Genomic DNA, 17,021 nt, shown 5'->3' on the forward strand with positions numbered 1-17,021 from the left:
TTTTTTTTTAGAAAAAAAGGAAGACGCAAATGGCCATGGACGTCTGGCATTACAAAAATCCCAGCCTCAGACGATTAGACTAACTTAAGTTTTTGTTAGGCCCTGAAAAGCTGCATCTCGAAGCCCACTGGTCCCTCTACTAAACCAACCACTTTCAGGCCCAAGACATTTAACATGTCAATTTATTGATGGATCCAGTGTAATAATTTTATGTAAATTCGTTTGAAAATATAGTTGTGGTTATTTAGTAAAATTTTTTTAAAAAATTATTTTTAACATCAGCGCATTAAAATAATTTAAAAATACAAAAAAATATTAATTTGAAACAAAAAAATTTTATTTTCAAAAACGCTTTTAAAACACAAAAACAAACAAGACTGAGTTTTTCATAGTTGTAAGACTAAGTCTCGAAACTTACCTGAAAAAGGTTAAGGGTTATTGGATTAATCCACAAATCAAGGATTAATTATTTTCATCAAAACAATATTATTTTATTTTAAAAAATATTTTTTTTAAAATTAATTTTGTCGAGTTGCTAGTTTCGATAGAATTTAACCACATTAATTAAATCATCAAAGATGTAATAATTTCAATCGTATTTCAATCATTATAGTTCTGTGGTCCTCGCATTCTGACCTGCACAAATCATTGTACATAAAAATATATATTTTTTATTATTTTAAAACTCAAATCACCTATATGGATCAAACTCAGGTTGCTCGGTGACTCGGGCTTGATGTGATCTAAACTCATCCATCAATCTGTTCACTCTTTTTTTTTAATTCTTTTATGGTCAAAACAGTGTTCTTTTTATTTATTTTTAAAAAAATTAGGATTGATCACCCTCCTCCTGATTTGGGATGAAAACTCGAAACTCGCTCCAGGTTGGATATTAAAAACAACGATTATTTCACCTCTGGAAACGGCATCGTTTTAATTAGATGCAAATGCAAGACCCACCGCCACCGCTACCTTGCAGGTAGGACATCATTTTTTGTCCCTTCACTTTCAAAATTCAAATCAACTCAACTAATGGCACATCTCGTAATACAATTACGATCCAAGACCACTTTCTAACCAAACCCTATATATAAATACCTCTCTCCCACATCCCCCTCTCTCTCTAACTTTCAAAAATCAAACAAAAACCTCAAATCCCCATTTCTCTCTCTCTCTCTCCCCTTCTCTCTCTCTAAAACCCTCAGTTGATTGTTTGATTTATCGCGCAATCACTCAATCAAGTCGCCAATCAAAATAATAATTTAATTAGTTATTCAATTAATCTAAAACGATGTCGTTGAGGCCGAGCGCTAGGACTGAGGTCCGCCGTAACAGGTACAAGGTGGCGGTGGATGCGGATGAGGGACGGCGGAGGAGAGAGGATAACATGGTGGAGATCCGTAAGAATCGGAGAGAAGAGAGTCTTCAAAAGAAGAGACGTGAAGGACTTCAGGCACAAGCCATCCCTGCTGCTCTTCACTCTTCCGCTGCTGAGAAAAAGGTTAGTTTCGTAATTCCCTGGTTCCTTGTTCTGGCTTTTGGTTGTTATTCGATTCAGTGCCTCTGTGTGTAGGGTTTGAGAGAAATTAGGTTTATTTATTTAATTTTGTTTTGATAGTGAAATTTAATCATCTGCTGTTGCTTGGATGGTTAAGATTGGGAGGAATTGGTTGCTGGTAGTTCGGTTTCAGTTTCGCTCTGCCCGGCTGGAGCTTTACAGTGTGTAAGCTTTGTCAGAATTAGGATTTAGTTTGAGTTGGCGTTGGAGTTTTGATGAATGGATTGAATTTTATTGGTTTGGTTTGTGAACTGTGAGTTGGTTGAATGGGTTATGCATGTGATGGTGGGTAGTCTTGTGGAATTGTCTGTTCTGAGAATTGGTTAATTCTGGTTTGGTGATTCTAATTGCGTTAACACTTTAGCTTTTGAGGGTTTAGACTTTAGATGGTGGATTCTCGTGATTTAGGTGAAATTCAGTTACATTATTGTTTTTATTTTCGAATTGGTTTAGTTTTGGTGTATTCTTAAAGATGTATCATTTTTTATTTATTCTCTATATGTTGGAATTGGTTGACAGCAGTTGGAACATCTGCCATCAATGGTTGCGGGTGTTTGGTCTGAAGATGGTAATCTGCAACTGGAGGCGACCACTCAGTTCAGGAAATTACTTTCAATTGGTGAGAAACTGCTTCCTGCAGTGTATTTCATAATAGTATCAATGCTATTTGCATAACATGTTTCTATTGTCAATTTCTGTTACCAGAGCGCAGCCCGCCTATAGAGGAAGTTATACAAGCTGGTGTCGTTCCTCGATTTGTTCAATTTCTTATGAGGGAGGATTTCCCACAACTGCAGGTATCATAGATGCCTTCAACTATACCCTTTGTTTCTTTTTTCATTGTGGTTGTATATACCAAAGAATTCAGTCGGGTGAAAATTACTGTAGTTCGAAGCTGCTTGGGCTCTCACAAACATTGCTTCTGGGACATCAGAGAACACCAAGGTGGTGATTGATCATGGAGCCGTCCCTATATTTGTACAACTTCTTGGTTCTCCAAGTGATGATGTTCGTGAGCAGGTATAAAAATAGAACATGACCAGCATTAACTGGTTTAATTTTCTTTTGCTTTATATTTTTTTAGGCTTGGCTTAGGTCTTAATGATGTTGTTCAGTGTGCATGAACTTGGCTTTTATTAATTAACAGCTGCAAGTAGTTATCATGCTAGATAATAGTGACCATTCTCCTTCTTTGACTTTTTCAATGCGTAGGCTGTTTGGGCATTGGGAAATGTTGCTGGAGATTCTCCTAGATGCCGTGATCTTGTCCTTGGCCATGGAGCTTTGCTTCCTTTGCTGGCACAATTAAACGAGAATGCCAAGCTTTCCATGCTCAGAAATGCTACATGGACGCTCTCAAACTTTTGTCGAGGCAAGCCACAACCTCCTTTTGATCAGGTTTGATTAATTATTGGAGCGCTTTACTTCTTTTTAACCTGATATGCAAAAAAAATCAATGCTCCACGCTTCATTTGTTGTCACATGATAATGCCCTTGCCATTTAATTTTTTTGATAGTCACGAGGGATGCAGGGAATTATTTCTGTGTAGCATTGTTGTCTTGAATGATTGATGTCTATAACATTTTATGCGATGGTTCTTATGCCATAGTGTTGTTGTCTTCTTGTTGTAATTTCATTTAATAGGTTAAGCCTGCACTTCCAGCTCTTGCTCGCCTTATTCACTCTAACGATGAGGAAGTCTTAACTGATGCATGTTGGGCACTCTCATATCTCTCTGATGGTACGAATGACAAAATTCAAGCTGTCATTGAAGCAGGAGTATGTCCACGGCTAATTGAGCTTTTGCTGTAAGTATTAAATTCTTTTTGACTGATCACTGTTATACATGGTTGTGGGACTTGCAATTTTATTTCATTTGTTATGCGCCCAAATTCGTAACTTTTCTGGCCTATTTCAGGCATCCATCTCCTTCGGTCCTGATTCCTGCTCTTCGCACTGTTGGAAATATTGTCACTGGGGATGATATGCAGACACAGGTATGTAGCACGTTTTAGGTTTGCTTTTCTGTAATGCGCAAAAAAGGTTCATTATTTTGCTATCTCATGTTACAACTAGAAAATTCTTTTATTTGAGATATTGGCTCTGTCTTAGCACTCCATTTAGCACCTCAATGATATCCCAGATGGAGTTAGTAAGGATTCAATATAATAGGTGTAGCATCTACTCCACTTCCACCCCTGTATTTGATGGAACCTAAGGTTATGATGAGTTTGTGGCCTAGATCAAAATACATTTTATCTGTAGCAATTGCTTAAACAGCTATACCTTGTAGGTTACTGTGAATTATTAACTATACTCCATTTTCATCATATCAATCCAGTCAAGTTTACTAAATAATTCCAGAGTGTTGGACAGTAGGTTTTTCAACATATCAACTCATTTTGGTTATATAGCAGCTCCACTTATCTTGATAATAGAGAGGAAATTTGTTTTTGAAGCACTACACATTTCGATGAAAATGGTAAAGTAGTAGGCTTGTTATATATTGAAGGGGCAAGGAGCAGGTATGGTTATAAGCAAAATATAGTTGGCGGAGATGGAAATAGGAGTGTCTCTTCTTATCTCATAGTTGTGAAAAAAAGAGTTGAATTTTATTATTTTCTGTTATTGGGTTATTCATTAGGAATGTGCATGTAGATGCTTACCATTCTAAGTAGAGATTTGTTTGTCTGAGATGCTAATGTTGTTCTGCTACCATGTAGTGTATTATCAATCATCAATCACTGCCTTGCCTTTTGAACTTGTTGACCAACAATTATAAGAAGAGCATCAAGAAGGAAGCTTGTTGGACCATCTCTAATATAACAGCTGGAAACAAAGAGCAGATCCAGGTAAACCAGATACACTTGTTGGTAACATTTGTTTCTTCAATTGCATTGATTCAGTCTGGACGAGGACTCGGTTTTCTACACAACTTATTCATGAAATATTTCAGGCTGTAATTGAGGCTAATCTTATCGGTCCACTTGTACATCTGCTTCAAAATGCTGAGTTTGACATCAAGAAAGAGTCTGCATGGGCAATTTCAAACGCTACATCTGGTGGTACTCATGAACAAATCAAGTAAGCAGTAGCCTTACACAGTTTGAAAAATATGTTTTAAAGTTGTAGCGTGTCTCAATGAGCCTGCTTATCTGTGTACTCTGTACAGGTACCTTGTTAGCCAGGGTTGTATCAAGCCCTTATGTGACCTTCTCATTTGCCCTGATCCAAGGATTGTAACAGTCTGTTTAGAAGGCCTTGAAAACATCTTAAAGGTAGGAGAAGCCGACAAGAATGTGAGTGACACTGGAGGTGTAAATCTTTATGCTCAGATGATTGATGATGCTGAAGGATTAGAGAAAATTGAGAATCTACAGTCTCATGACAACTCAGAGATATATGAGAAGGCAGTGAAGATTCTCGAAACATATTGGTTGGAGGAGGATGACGAGACAATGCCACCGGGTGATGCTTCCCAATCTGGGTTCCAATTTGGAGGCGATGCTCCTGCTGTTCCCTCTGGTGGATTTAACTTCGGCTAAAGGTATATATTATGATGGTTCATATTCTAGTAACCCTGGCTCACTTTTGGTGATTGGAATGGAGAGCCAATGGGCATCTTTCTTTGCTACCCAAAACGTCCCAAAAAATGAAAATATTTTTCCAGCACTCAATGATGTATTATTGATTGCAGGAGTTTTAGCTGCTGCTCCATTGAAGTGTGATGAGATGGTTCAGGTCAGATGTCTTGGTGTCTCAGTGATGAGATTGTTGTCAGGTTCAGGTCAGGTGTCTTGGCGACCCGGTGGTGAGATGGTTGTCAGGTTCAGGTCAGGTGTCTTGGCGTCATGTCTGGTCTATCTCCGGTCCCGGGCGATAGGGTGTTGGACTGGCTTGGGTCTTACCAAGGCCGGGAGAGAGAAATGTGGTTGGTGGCATGATTGGCCTTGGGTTTTCATGTCTAGAATATTTTGGGAAACCTGAGTTCATTTTAAAAGTAGTTGTCCTAGGAGATTGGGCTCTCTTATAAAACGGATGTTGAGTCTTTTTTCGTTTAAAAATATTCTTCTTTTGTCCCCGTCGTCGTCCCAGCAGCTGTAAATCTCATCTCTTCTTCTCTTTCAACAGTTTGCTGATTTTGGCACTCACAAAATCTTTACATTGCCATGCTTGTATTTACAAGCTATGTTGGAAAGATGTTTCCTTTGCACTGCAAGAGTCGGTTGCAAAGATTTTCTTTTCTACAAGTGAGAGTCTATCTGTTATCTAGGGTTTGGACCATTTGCAGGGTCAAAAACTAAATGTTGAAATAACTACACTAATTGATATTAGGACAACCTTAAGAATAGTTCCTGATCAGATCATCATTTGAAACACCCTTAAATTTGATTAGTGATGTCAAATCTCTGCTCCTTATGGAGGCAAGAACTAGAGCACACAGTAACGTTGCTGTTAGACATCAAAATTTAGCTCTGCCCAAATGAGAAAACATCACTTCAACATAAATGCAACCATCACTCGTTAGCATTAACAGAAAGTAAGGTGCATTTGTCTTCAAATAAACAAATCCGAAACAGCTTTGTGTTTTAAGACAGAAAACATCATAGACACATAATTTAACATAGTATATGTTATCAATTTATTTAATCTTGAACTCCAATGTGAAATCTTAAACTTTTTGATCAAGCAAAAAAAAAAAATATATCAATAATTACTAGTGGACTTTCTTCACTAGTAATTATTGATATTTTTATACACGTATATATTTTTATAATTACTAGTGGACTTTCTTCACCGAGAAATTAATAAATTAGAATCATAAAAATTACTTGTCACGTGTCAGCACAATTCGTTGGCATAATTTAGTGGACAAAATATATCAATAATTCATAAAAAATACCAGTTTTTATATCCGTTTTACTATTATTATTATTGATGATTGATATTGATGTATATTTGTATTTAATACATGGTACATTGTATCTTTACCAATCCATGAATGGAAACATTAAAATTACAGTAAATTTATATACATGATCAACATAATAGAATAAAGGGTTTTGTCATGCAGGTCTGGTCTGTTTGTGTTTTAGTTTGGAATAGCATTTGGCTTTAAAAATGAATTAAATTAATATTTTTTAATATTTTTTCAATGATTTTATTGTGTTGATATAAAAAATAAAATAAAAATCTAAAAAAAATCAGTTTGCTATATTTTCAAGCAAAAACTATATTTTTAAAAAACATATACACTATAATGCCAAACACACACTAAGTATAGCTTACTTTTAAAAAAATCAAAACTAAAAAACAAATATCTAATAGCTCGTTTATTTTTGTATTTTAAGAGTATTTTTGAAAATATTTAAATTGTTTTTGTTTTATTTCTTTACTTTATTTTTTTTATTTTTTGTGTTTTTAGATGATTTGATATTAAATTTTTATATATATATATATATATATTTTAAAATAAAAAAAATAATGACCATCCCCATTTCAAACAAGGACATCCATCCAGAAGGGTCTGGGATTAAATTTCATTGTAGTATTGTGTATATTGACCTAGCTAAGAATTCCAATCTCTCACACATCCAAACACGGGTTAACTTTTGTGTTTCTGCGTTGCCCGAGCGACCTGAGAAGCAGAAAAGGATCTATATTTTCACGCAATTTCATGTTAACCAAGAAAAAAGCTTGCAACTTTCTCTCCTGTCCACATCGTATGCTTTGCTAGGTCAAAAACTCGACTCGAACTTGTAGTTGACCGAATGAGAAGATAAAATATATACTCTTGGGGTATTCGAAGTGATATCTTAGAAAATATCCAAATACATGTTGGAAAATATTCAATCAATTATTATTTTTTAATTATGAAATGAAATCTATACGGAATTGTGCTGGATTATAGATAACCTAACGTTATATAATAGATAACTCGAGAGAGGTGGCCGGTTCGATGATTGAGAAAATATACCTTGCTTTTTAGTTTTTTGGATCCGAACTTTGTAGCCAGAATGTATCAGAATAATTTATTAATTTTCTTTAAATATATTAGATCAATACGAAGCCAGCCGTGTGTTGTTAAAAAATTATTTGAGAAGAGAATTCCTTGCTTGAAAATATAACTTTGTAGTTGATTTTTTTTATTTTACTATTTAATATTTAGTTAATCTAGAATTAAATTTTATAATTTTTTTTGTTTGTATTCTATGGTATTATTTTAGTCTTATTATCCGGGTTACGGACTTGATAGGTTGACTCAGGTAATTTTTTATTTATATTTTTAAAATATTTTTTTTTATTTTCATCATTCAACATCGAGTTGATTGAGAATTGAATTTCATAATTTATTTCGATTTGTTTTCTATAGGAATATTTCAATCACATGGCTCGAGTTGCGAGTTTAGCACGTGGACCTGAATTGACTCTAGTGGTTTCTTTTTAGATATTTTTCAATTGAATTTTTTTTTGTCATTTAATATTATGATGGTTAAGAACTAAGTTTTATAATCAGTTTCAATTTGTTTCCTACGAGGTTTATCACAGTCTCATGATTCAGGTCTTGAATTTAGTAGGTTAACTCAGGCTAACCAAGGTTGATCCATTATGTTTTCGTCTTAATATTTTTTTTAAAGTGTTGCCTTGAAACTTTATCTGATCAAATTATGTTTTTAATAATTATTTGAATTGTCTTTAGAATTGTCAAGTTAACCAGGTTAAATTATATCAATCTTAGTACAATTTCGATTTTTTATTTATTAAAAAACTGATTTGTCCCGTGGTCCACTATGTCTACGATATAGTTGCTAACTGTTTTTTAAGCAGCTACCCAAAAAATAATAATCAAAACCATCTTAGATTAATGGCAGTGGATTACAGGGATAAACTAAAATCTAAAATAAATTGAGAATAACTTTATCGGGTTATATGTTCTGGGGGATGTAAACATACTTGGTAGTTGAGACGGCTACAGAAAATTCATTTTTTGGCATGATTCCATGTTAACTGGGACGCAGAGCTACTACAGCTTCTCTGCTCCAAGCACAAACAATTGTCTTGTTCTAAAGAGAAAGATACAGAGGGCTCAGCTTTTCATGTCCATCTCTCTAATGGTTCTTAACAAAGTTTCAATAAATCCCATTAAAGAATTCCTCTGTGCCGTTGAAAGCAGAGCTTAATATCAGACCAAATCTCTTTCTCAGGCCTCCTGTGACACGTCGCTTTCACTGAGGTCGTAAAATACTCTTCTTAGTCTTGCTGTGGCCCTTTGTGCGCCAAGGTGTGTTTGGAAGTTCCATCGGGAAATCTTGATTTTTTTAATTAATTTTTTTATTTGTGTTTTTAAATTCTTTTTACAAGTTTATATTAAATATATATATATATATATATTTTTAAAATATCTGTTTTAATATATTTCTAAATAGAACACATTTTAAAAAATAACCTTTTCTTATCTCTATTTTCCCGGTGAATAGAATTTTACATTATTTATCACGACACCACAAAGATTGGTGGAAAAAAGATTTTACAGTGTTCTCGTTTGATCATTCCTGAGAGGGTTGTGGGATTTTTGTCTGTTCACGACACAGGAGAGAATGGGATCTAAAGTCCCTCTTTTTTTTTTTTTTTCTTTTTGATGATTCCTTGTTTGGTTACTTATACGGCTAATTAATAAAATTACGTTTTTGGAATTGGAATTGTCATAGTTTTTATTTTTAATTATATTTTGAAAATATGTTTTATTTAAAAAAATATAAGGTTGATATTTTAGTGGGTTTTTTTTATAGTTTTGGTGTACTTATGTAAAAAATTAAATAAAAATCTGAAAAATAAATTATTAAAAATATATATTAAAAAATACCTCAATCTATTAACAAAACAATAAAAATGCAAACCATCCGTGCATGTAAACACGTGTCAAAAGCCCATCAATTTTTTTTGGCGGGTGACGTGTCACTCAAAGTTCCTTCACCTCCTCTATATTTCTATTTCACCAAGAAAACCCTCGAGCTAATGGCCCCTAAGGAGCTAGCGCATACCCTTTCTTGTAATTTCACAAACTCCCAAGAAGAGTGTCCCTAGGGTTTTTTGTGCATATCCATTAATTATCCACCCCCAGAGAGCCAGCGACAAGTGACAGAGAGAAAGCACCCTCACACACACCCATCCTCTCCTCTCCCTGTCCACCACCTCCCCGCTTCTCTCTGTTTCCCCATTTCTTGCCCTGTTTCTTAAACTCTCACGAAAACATTTCCTTTTCTCCCTTTTCTCTTACAAAATGGTAGTGTTAGTGTCATGCCCTTCTTTTATTTTCTCTTGTTCAAGAAATTGTTTTTTTAGTAGCTCATCAAGAAATGATTAGACCTTTGCAAAGTTACCACCTTTAATACCTCAATCATCTTAAAAATCTAAACCCAGTGGTCTAATACAGTAAATTCTCCTCTTTCTACTTTGAACCAAGAGAGACAAGAAAAAAAAAGTTTGCTTAATACACGGGTGTGATCATGGATCTTAAAGGAACGGTAAGTAGTGTCAACAAAATGATCAATGTTTGCTTCTTCTTCTTCTTCTTCTTTTTTTGGTGTGTAACATGATACTGTTATGGGGTACAGAAATCATCACGTGAAGATGAGAGTAGTGGTAGTGGTGATATTGAGGGCAAGAAGGCTTGTACTGATTGCAAGACTACTAAGACCCCATTGTGGAGAGGTGGACCAGCTGGCCCCAAGGTGTGTATGTTTGTTTGTTTTTGGTCCATTACAATCTTGTTATCTTCCCTGTTCTGTTCATTTTGCTTATGGGTTTATGATTTTTTTATCTGGGTCAGTAGTTTTCACATATGGGTTTTAGGTGTTTGAGGTTGTCTAACCTTTGTGCTTTTTGTAAAATACAATCTAATCTTCTTTCTCTCTTCCTTTTCTTCTTGGGCTTTTGATTTTTTGATCTGGGTAATTTATATTTTCAAATGGGTTTTGGTAGTTTTTGTTGGAGTATGTATTTGGGTCACTATATGTGATTGCTAGTGCTTACCTTGTTTATTTATTTATGTTTACTCGGTCAAAGTTTGTGATATATTTTGACTGGATGGTCTTGGTATCTTCAATGGGGCCTTTTATTGGTCACCATTTTTGTGTTTTAAAGTTGTCTGTTCTAGCTGCGTGTCATTTTGACTTGTGGGTCTTGGCATTTTCAATTTGAGCTATATAGTGACCACTCTCTGTTTTCTCGCCTTTATGGTTTTTCTTGTCTAGGTTAATGGTTTTTCTTGTCTAGGTTAATGGTTTTTGACTTGTGGGTTTTTTTTTTCCAGTCATTGTGTAATGCTTGCGGGATCAGATACAGAAAGAAGAGAAGTGTGATGAGATTAGAAAAAGGTCCAGAGAAGAAAAGGGAAAAAACTACCACCAGCAACACCACTACTGCCACAGACATTTCCACTATCACTACAGCCACAACAACAAACACTGCTCAGGTTGTTAGTGGCAACGGACTGATCAGTGAGTCCTTGAGGATGAGCTTGATGGTTCTGGGTGAAGAAATGATGTTGCAAAGACCATCGGTTGTGAAGAAACAAAGGTGCCAAAGGAAAAGGAAGCTGAGAGAGGAAGAGCAGGCTGCCTTTTCTCTGATGGCTCTGTCTTGTGGTTCAGTCTTTGCATGAAAGGGGAAATAACGTAGGTGGTAGTACAAAAATAGGGACGAAGATAGAGAAAACCCTGACCTTAACTTACCCAAATACCTTTAGTTGTTCCTTTTTAGGTTAGAAAGAGAAGAAAAACTACACCACAAACGAGGTTGCTTAGGTGTTTGATGAAATGGAATGAGAAAAGAAATGGCCCTCTGTAATGTTTTTTTTGTTTGTGGTGGAGTTTTTCCTCGTTCTGGAGGAAGTATAGTCAAGGGAGACAGTGTCATTCCTGTTTTGGTGGGCATTTGTATATACTATTTCCGGAATTAATGAAGAAAATAATATATGTTTAGCAAGTCGAGTAGCATTTACTTTGTTCCATCATCTGTGCTTGTATGATAATTATGCAGACATGACACGGTTACGAATCTGGCTCAACTTCTCACCGGTCCGGTTTGATATAAAAACTTCCTCGCCGGTCTGGTTTGATCACGTTCCATTTCCCTTTTTGTTTTGGATCTAATACATTATTAAATGAAGCGAAAGCCAACTTGGTGGTATAAAAAAATGCTATCATCTTGAGCTTGATATTGTATGCGGCGCCAAGGGGCAAATACTGCTGTCATGGAGTCAGTTGGGTGTGTTTGGATTATGTTGAAAATAATTTTTAAAAATTAAAAAGTGTTATTTTAATATATTTTTAAATAAAAAATTACACTTTTAAATACACTCTTAATAATATAATATAAGCTTTCATCTGCTTCAGAAAAATGCCTTCACTCGTCACCACCTCCCAAACACAAGCACGCTTTCCTCTGCATATTATGGTGTATGGAGTGGTATGGAGTTTTTTTTTTTAAAAAATGTTTTTGAAAATATAAATTCTATTCATGAATATATTAAATTTATATTTTTTATTAGTTTTGATTTTTTTTATTGGTTTTGACATAGTGATATCAAAACTAAAAATTTTTAAAAAATATTATTTTAATATATTTTTTATTAAAAAAAAACTATTAAAAAATACCTTGCATCATAGACTATATTACTATATTTTCCCTCCCATTTTACATTTTATATTGGATGACTTTTCTTTTTGTTGAACTTTATTTTTCTCCCATTGCATGTAATGTTGACAATACATCGTGCGTTGAGATTTTAATTCCTTTACACATTCTTGAGAATTCAAATTGTTTGTGAAGATCTTAGAGTTGAACCTGAGGTCAATGAAATAAAACTTCAATTTATAGTATTAAAAAAATTAAAAGAAAAGGAATCCAAATAAAAACAAAAAACAACAACGAGGATTTTTTTATTTTTGCTAAAAAAATCATTTTCAACCAAGAAAATTCATTCATGCACCTTTCAAAATAAAATAAATCAATAAAAACCTCATACAAAGTACAAACTGAAATTTTGTTTTTTCAAAATTGTGAGATAATAATAAAAAAAGTAGTGGATCCGGAAGATACGGATCAGGATACGCAAGTAATGGGTCTCAACTTCACAGTTTCTTTAGCCGTCACGAAATCCCCATCTCCATGACTTCACACTGAAGGATCCTCCTCTCTTCACCCATATAACCTAGCCTAATCTCTCCCTCTCTTTCTACAAAGTTTCAACTTTCAAGCTCATTGAAGAATGCACTCTGAGCCCATTTCAAGTTTCTCTCAGGCATGGCTTCTCTATCTCTTTAAAGGCTTTTTTGTTTGAGTTTATTGTTCTTAAATGCTTTAACATTTAAGTTTTTTAAGCTTTCTTTTCTTGATTGAATTGTGGTTACATTGATTATGAGAGATAAAGATAGAATCTTTACTGAACTATAGTTTTTAAGTTGTTTTCTGAAGTGTAGATTGTGTAAGCTGAAGAAGAAAAACTAGAAAAAAGATTCCATTTTTATGTCAAAGTTGTTATCCTTGTGTGTCAATTCAACTATCTGGGATGATTAAATTTTAAAAAAATAGGTGGGTCAGTTTTGGTTATGATGATTATGGTTTGAAATGCATTTTTTTAAGGATTGTTTGATATGTTACAAGCTTTATTGAAGAACTAGAAAACATCCATTTTTCTACTAAAGGGCCTTGATGTGCCAATTCAATTGTGCGAGATAGAAAAATTCTTTACGGGGCAGTGTTTTTAGGCTGAATTGGGAGTTTTCAGGACAGTTTGGCAGTTGGGATCACATGGTTTATGGATGTATGTTTGAGAGAGATTTGTTTGATATTTAGTGTTTTGCTTGTGAATTATGGATGGTTTTTGAGCTGATGATTATTGAAGTTCATTCCATGATTGGTAGTTTGTTTGTTTTGGGATTTGGGTTGTAAACTTGATTTAATTTGATATGGGAATTGAGATGTCATTGATGATCTTGCCTTTTTCACATGTTTCTTCGTTGAGTATGCTTGAAAAGCTCAGTAATTTTTGAAATTCAAGCTTTTGTTTTGGGTATCAAATACCACAGACTGCCAAGTTTGGAAACAAGCTTTTGACATAATTTCACTAAGTCATAAAAACCTTTTTTTTTTCCTGATAATAGAACTCTGAAACAGTGAAGAATCATGAAAAGATACTAGCAACATTACATTTCTTACATTTGGTGAACTTTTATATGGAAGCACCTTTATACTTAGTTTTGCTTCACCGACTCTTTGTTATGGTTTTTAAGCAGTGGTAATCAGTCTGCATTTTGAATTCTGAGTTGCTCTTCTGCATTAGTTTTAGGGTTTATTAGGGCTCTTAACATGATGATGTGTTCTTTGAGGTTCAATACCAACCCCTCTGGAAGGTACATAAACATCATTGTTGATGGAATGGGACAACTTCTGATTATTTGCTTATAAAGGGTATTTTGATGGATAAAGGAAGGATGCCGAACCATTAATATCAATTGCTTAGACGTGTCAAGAGACCATGCTGTCTGGTTGCGCACAATTTTACTGAACTGTGAATATTGTTATGCTCTTATGCAAAATGTCAGAGATTTAGTTCAGAGTGATATTGTTTCATCAGTTCAATTCACTCTTCATTCTCAGGTCTAAGCAGATTACACTTGTGATGCAAAATATATCTTTGAAATCTTGCTCGGTTGTAGTTCATGAGTTGCATGAGGACAGTTCTAATGTGCTTCTCAATCTTGCAAGTTCCCAGATGCAGAACCCATACCTTAGCTAATTTTTGGTGGGAAAGCTCTCGTAGTTTAAATAGAACATGTGGCAGGAATTCCAGCTTTCGATTGCTGGGTTCCAAAGCCAATGGGATGGAAGGAGGGTACAGTAAAAGATGGATCAGAAGACCTGTAAGTACCAAAACAGGAGGAGAAAGCCAAACTACTCGAAAAAGCAAATCAACCACCATTGGACATGAAATTCTGGACGAAACAGTTTCAACTAGGTCTACATTGAATATAAAAAAAACAGAAGTAAGTGATTTCCATAGAAATCAATACTGTGATATTCAACAAAAGATTGCTGAGAACGAAGACATTGCTAAGCTTGTGACTGTTATTGTCTTTGATATTGAGACTACTGGGTTCAGCAGACAGAATGAACGCATTATTGAGATTGCATTGCAGGATCTTCAGGGAGGTGAAAACAGCACCTTCCAAACACTAGTAAATCCCGGACGCCATGTTACTAATTCAGATATTCATCACATTACAACACATATGGTCTGCAGACCTGATGTCCCAAGGTACTAATGTCAGCGGCCAATAATTTTCTCGAAGGAACTTCCATGATTAAGATACAATTTCATAAATGAAAGACTACATCTAGTATTAGGTTGCAAAGACCTCAGCCCGTTTCATTGAATTCCCATTCCCTGATTATTTGATATGTTAAGTTGTTTCTTTATGGAAAAGAATCTCATTTAGAAAATAGTGGCAGAGGTTGCAGTTATGTCCATGTGAGTGTGCATACTGAACAGAAAGGGAATAAACCACTGGCAGTGCTCAGTGATTTCTGGGTGCACCAACTTCAGTTGTGTAGGCTTTATTTCTGAGAATTTCCACATTGGTTTCCTTTTCTTTCTATTACGTGTTAGATAAGGTAGTCTGAGTTTCCTAATTTCCCATAGAACATGCATGATTCTTTGTTTCACCTTTCATGCTGATGATGGAAACTGCATGGTTATTCGCATTGAAAGGCGAGCACGATCAAGCTCATTATTAGCTAATTTCCATTTTCCGTTGTATAGGAGATGCATGTTCACCAATTAATGGGTAGTTGTGCAGTTGCATAAATATTGCATGTGAACGTGTTGCAGGATGGAAGAGTTGATACCTATATTACTGCAGTATGTGAAGAGCCGTCAGAAACCTGGGGGCTATGTAATGTTTGTTGCTCACAATGCTCGTAATTTTGATGTCCCATTTTTGGTTAATGAATTTGGTCGCCACCATTTTGAAATTCCTCAGAATTGGCTTTTCGTCGACACGCGTCCTCTGGCACGTGAAGTGCTGAAGATGGAAGGTCCCTCTCTCCCTCTTTGCAGTCAGCATATGTCTGCACTCATTTTCTGAATGCATTTGAGGATTTATTGAAAGCCCTGTTTTGACTTTGTTACAGGATTAAAAGTTACTTCAGGGACATCACTAGAAGCCCTTTGCAAGAAGTATAATATTCAATTCGTTGGCAAAGCACACAGAGCCATGGCTGACGTGACCGCATTATCATTAGTTCTTCAGAGGCTGACCTTCGACCTGAAACTCCCACTTTCTGGCCTCATTGCAAAACATTTTACACCTTCAGAATTAACCTCTGCAAAGAAGAAGAAATAGAGCTAGTTTGGAGCCGCATTATGCCCCTGTATTAACTATTTATAGTATATTTTTTACCCATTTCTTGATAAAATCTCCAGGTCATTTATTTTATTTGCGGTGCCCTTTTTTAATCTTTTGAAAATAAAAGTTTTGGATATTTAACAGATAATTATCGAAGAAATATTATTTATTAAAAGTACCAAAAAAAAAGAAGGAATAAGATTGCATAAATTGGCAAAGATCATAATTTTGTTGCATATCCTGTTCTGTTGCCCGTCGTTGAGAAAAAAACAAGTGCGAGGTAAAGAGTTAACGTGCTTTCTTTAACCTATGCTGAGGTAATGTCGTTTGCATGAAAAAGAAAGGTCGCTTAATGAAAAAGATCTTAGTGCTCTCGTTGAGAGTCGAACTCAAGACCTCCCGCTTACTAAACGGGTGCTCTAACCAACTGAGCTACGAGAGCTTGTTGAATGTATCTCTCATATTGTGTTATAGATACTAAAACGCTGTGTGAACATTTGCTATGAAGGAAGGCACAAAAACCCATTCACATTCTCACTGCCCATATTGGAAGTATAATCCAACCTCTGTCTCTCCTGTCTGCTAAAAATCAAGGCAGTGTGATGCCGGCTGGCCCTAAGGCTTATTGCCTAATTACTTCGACTCTGTGGTGTGCTGTATCGTACAATCTGCATTTTACTTATTTCGTTAATCAATACATATTATAATTTTACTAGAATTCTCTTTAAACCTAGAAAAAATTATTATTTATAATTATTTTAAATTACAACCACATATTAGCTGCCACGCAAACACTTCATGTATATTTGAGAATATAATAATAGTTTTTTTATTTAAAAATATTTCAAAATAATATTATTTTTATTTTAAAAAATTATTTTTAATATTAACATATCAAAATAATTTAAAAATATAATAAAAATTTAAAATTCTATGAAACATGATTTGCATGCGTTTCCAAATAAGATCTTGAACATGTTTGAAAGTGTGATTATAATTGTTTTTCAAATTGTTTTTACTTGAAAATGCATTAAAATATATTTTTTTATTT

At 34.7% G+C, this 17,021-nt stretch overlaps 3 protein-coding genes and 1 non-coding gene across 6 annotated transcripts; 3 read left to right on the forward strand and 1 right to left on the reverse strand.

Moving 5' to 3' along the window:
• The first annotated feature begins 1,114 nt into the window (after nucleotides 1–1,114).
• Nucleotides 1,115–5,809, forward strand: LOC18098617 (importin subunit alpha-2). Of its 3 annotated transcripts, none has more exons than XM_024601876.2 (11): nucleotides 1,116–1,501; nucleotides 2,078–2,177; nucleotides 2,264–2,355; nucleotides 2,447–2,578; nucleotides 2,771–2,956; nucleotides 3,204–3,367; nucleotides 3,478–3,556; nucleotides 4,283–4,411; nucleotides 4,516–4,643; nucleotides 4,732–5,106; nucleotides 5,257–5,809. In XM_024601876.2, exons 1-10 carry the CDS (start codon nucleotides 1,292–1,294, stop codon nucleotides 5,102–5,104), a joined length of 1,593 nt encoding a protein of 530 aa, XP_024457644.1. In that variant the 5' UTR covers nucleotides 1,116–1,291; the 3' UTR covers nucleotides 5,105–5,106; nucleotides 5,257–5,809. The 3 variants fall into 3 exon arrangements, with proteins under 3 accessions (XP_052309127.1, XP_024457644.1, XP_006382424.1); XM_006382362.3 differs by having other exon boundaries at nucleotides 2,081–2,177; XM_052453167.1 differs by lacking the exon at nucleotides 5,257–5,809 and having other exon boundaries at nucleotides 1,115–1,501; nucleotides 4,732–5,236.
• Nucleotides 5,810–9,455: 3,646 nt separating this feature from the next.
• Nucleotides 9,456–11,546, forward strand: LOC18098618 (GATA transcription factor 16). The gene is made up of 3 exons (XM_006382363.3): nucleotides 9,456–10,084; nucleotides 10,175–10,291; nucleotides 10,873–11,546. The coding sequence occupies exons 1-3, from the start codon at nucleotides 10,067–10,069 to the stop codon at nucleotides 11,221–11,223; spliced, it is 486 nt and encodes a 161-aa protein (XP_006382425.1). The 5' UTR covers nucleotides 9,456–10,066; the 3' UTR covers nucleotides 11,224–11,546.
• A 1,044-nt stretch (nucleotides 11,547–12,590) lies between these two features.
• Nucleotides 12,591–16,060, forward strand: LOC18098619 (exonuclease DPD1, chloroplastic/mitochondrial). The gene is made up of 4 exons (XM_006382364.3): nucleotides 12,591–12,864; nucleotides 14,223–14,880; nucleotides 15,454–15,659; nucleotides 15,756–16,060. Exons 2-4 carry the CDS (start codon nucleotides 14,285–14,287, stop codon nucleotides 15,965–15,967), a joined length of 1,014 nt encoding a protein of 337 aa, XP_006382426.1. The 5' UTR covers nucleotides 12,591–12,864; nucleotides 14,223–14,284; the 3' UTR covers nucleotides 15,968–16,060.
• Nucleotides 16,061–16,338: 278 nt separating this feature from the next.
• TRNAT-AGU (transfer RNA threonine (anticodon AGU)) lies at nucleotides 16,339–16,412 on the reverse strand. Its single transcript has one exon. It is a non-coding gene; the product is annotated as a tRNA-Thr (tRNA).
• Nucleotides 16,413–17,021: the final 609 nt, after the last annotated feature.

Source organism: Populus trichocarpa, chromosome 5 (genome assembly GCF_000002775.5).
Source record: "Populus trichocarpa isolate Nisqually-1 chromosome 5, P.trichocarpa_v4.1, whole genome shotgun sequence".
In the NCBI taxonomy this organism is placed as follows: Eukaryota; Viridiplantae; Streptophyta; class Magnoliopsida; order Malpighiales; family Salicaceae; genus Populus; species Populus trichocarpa.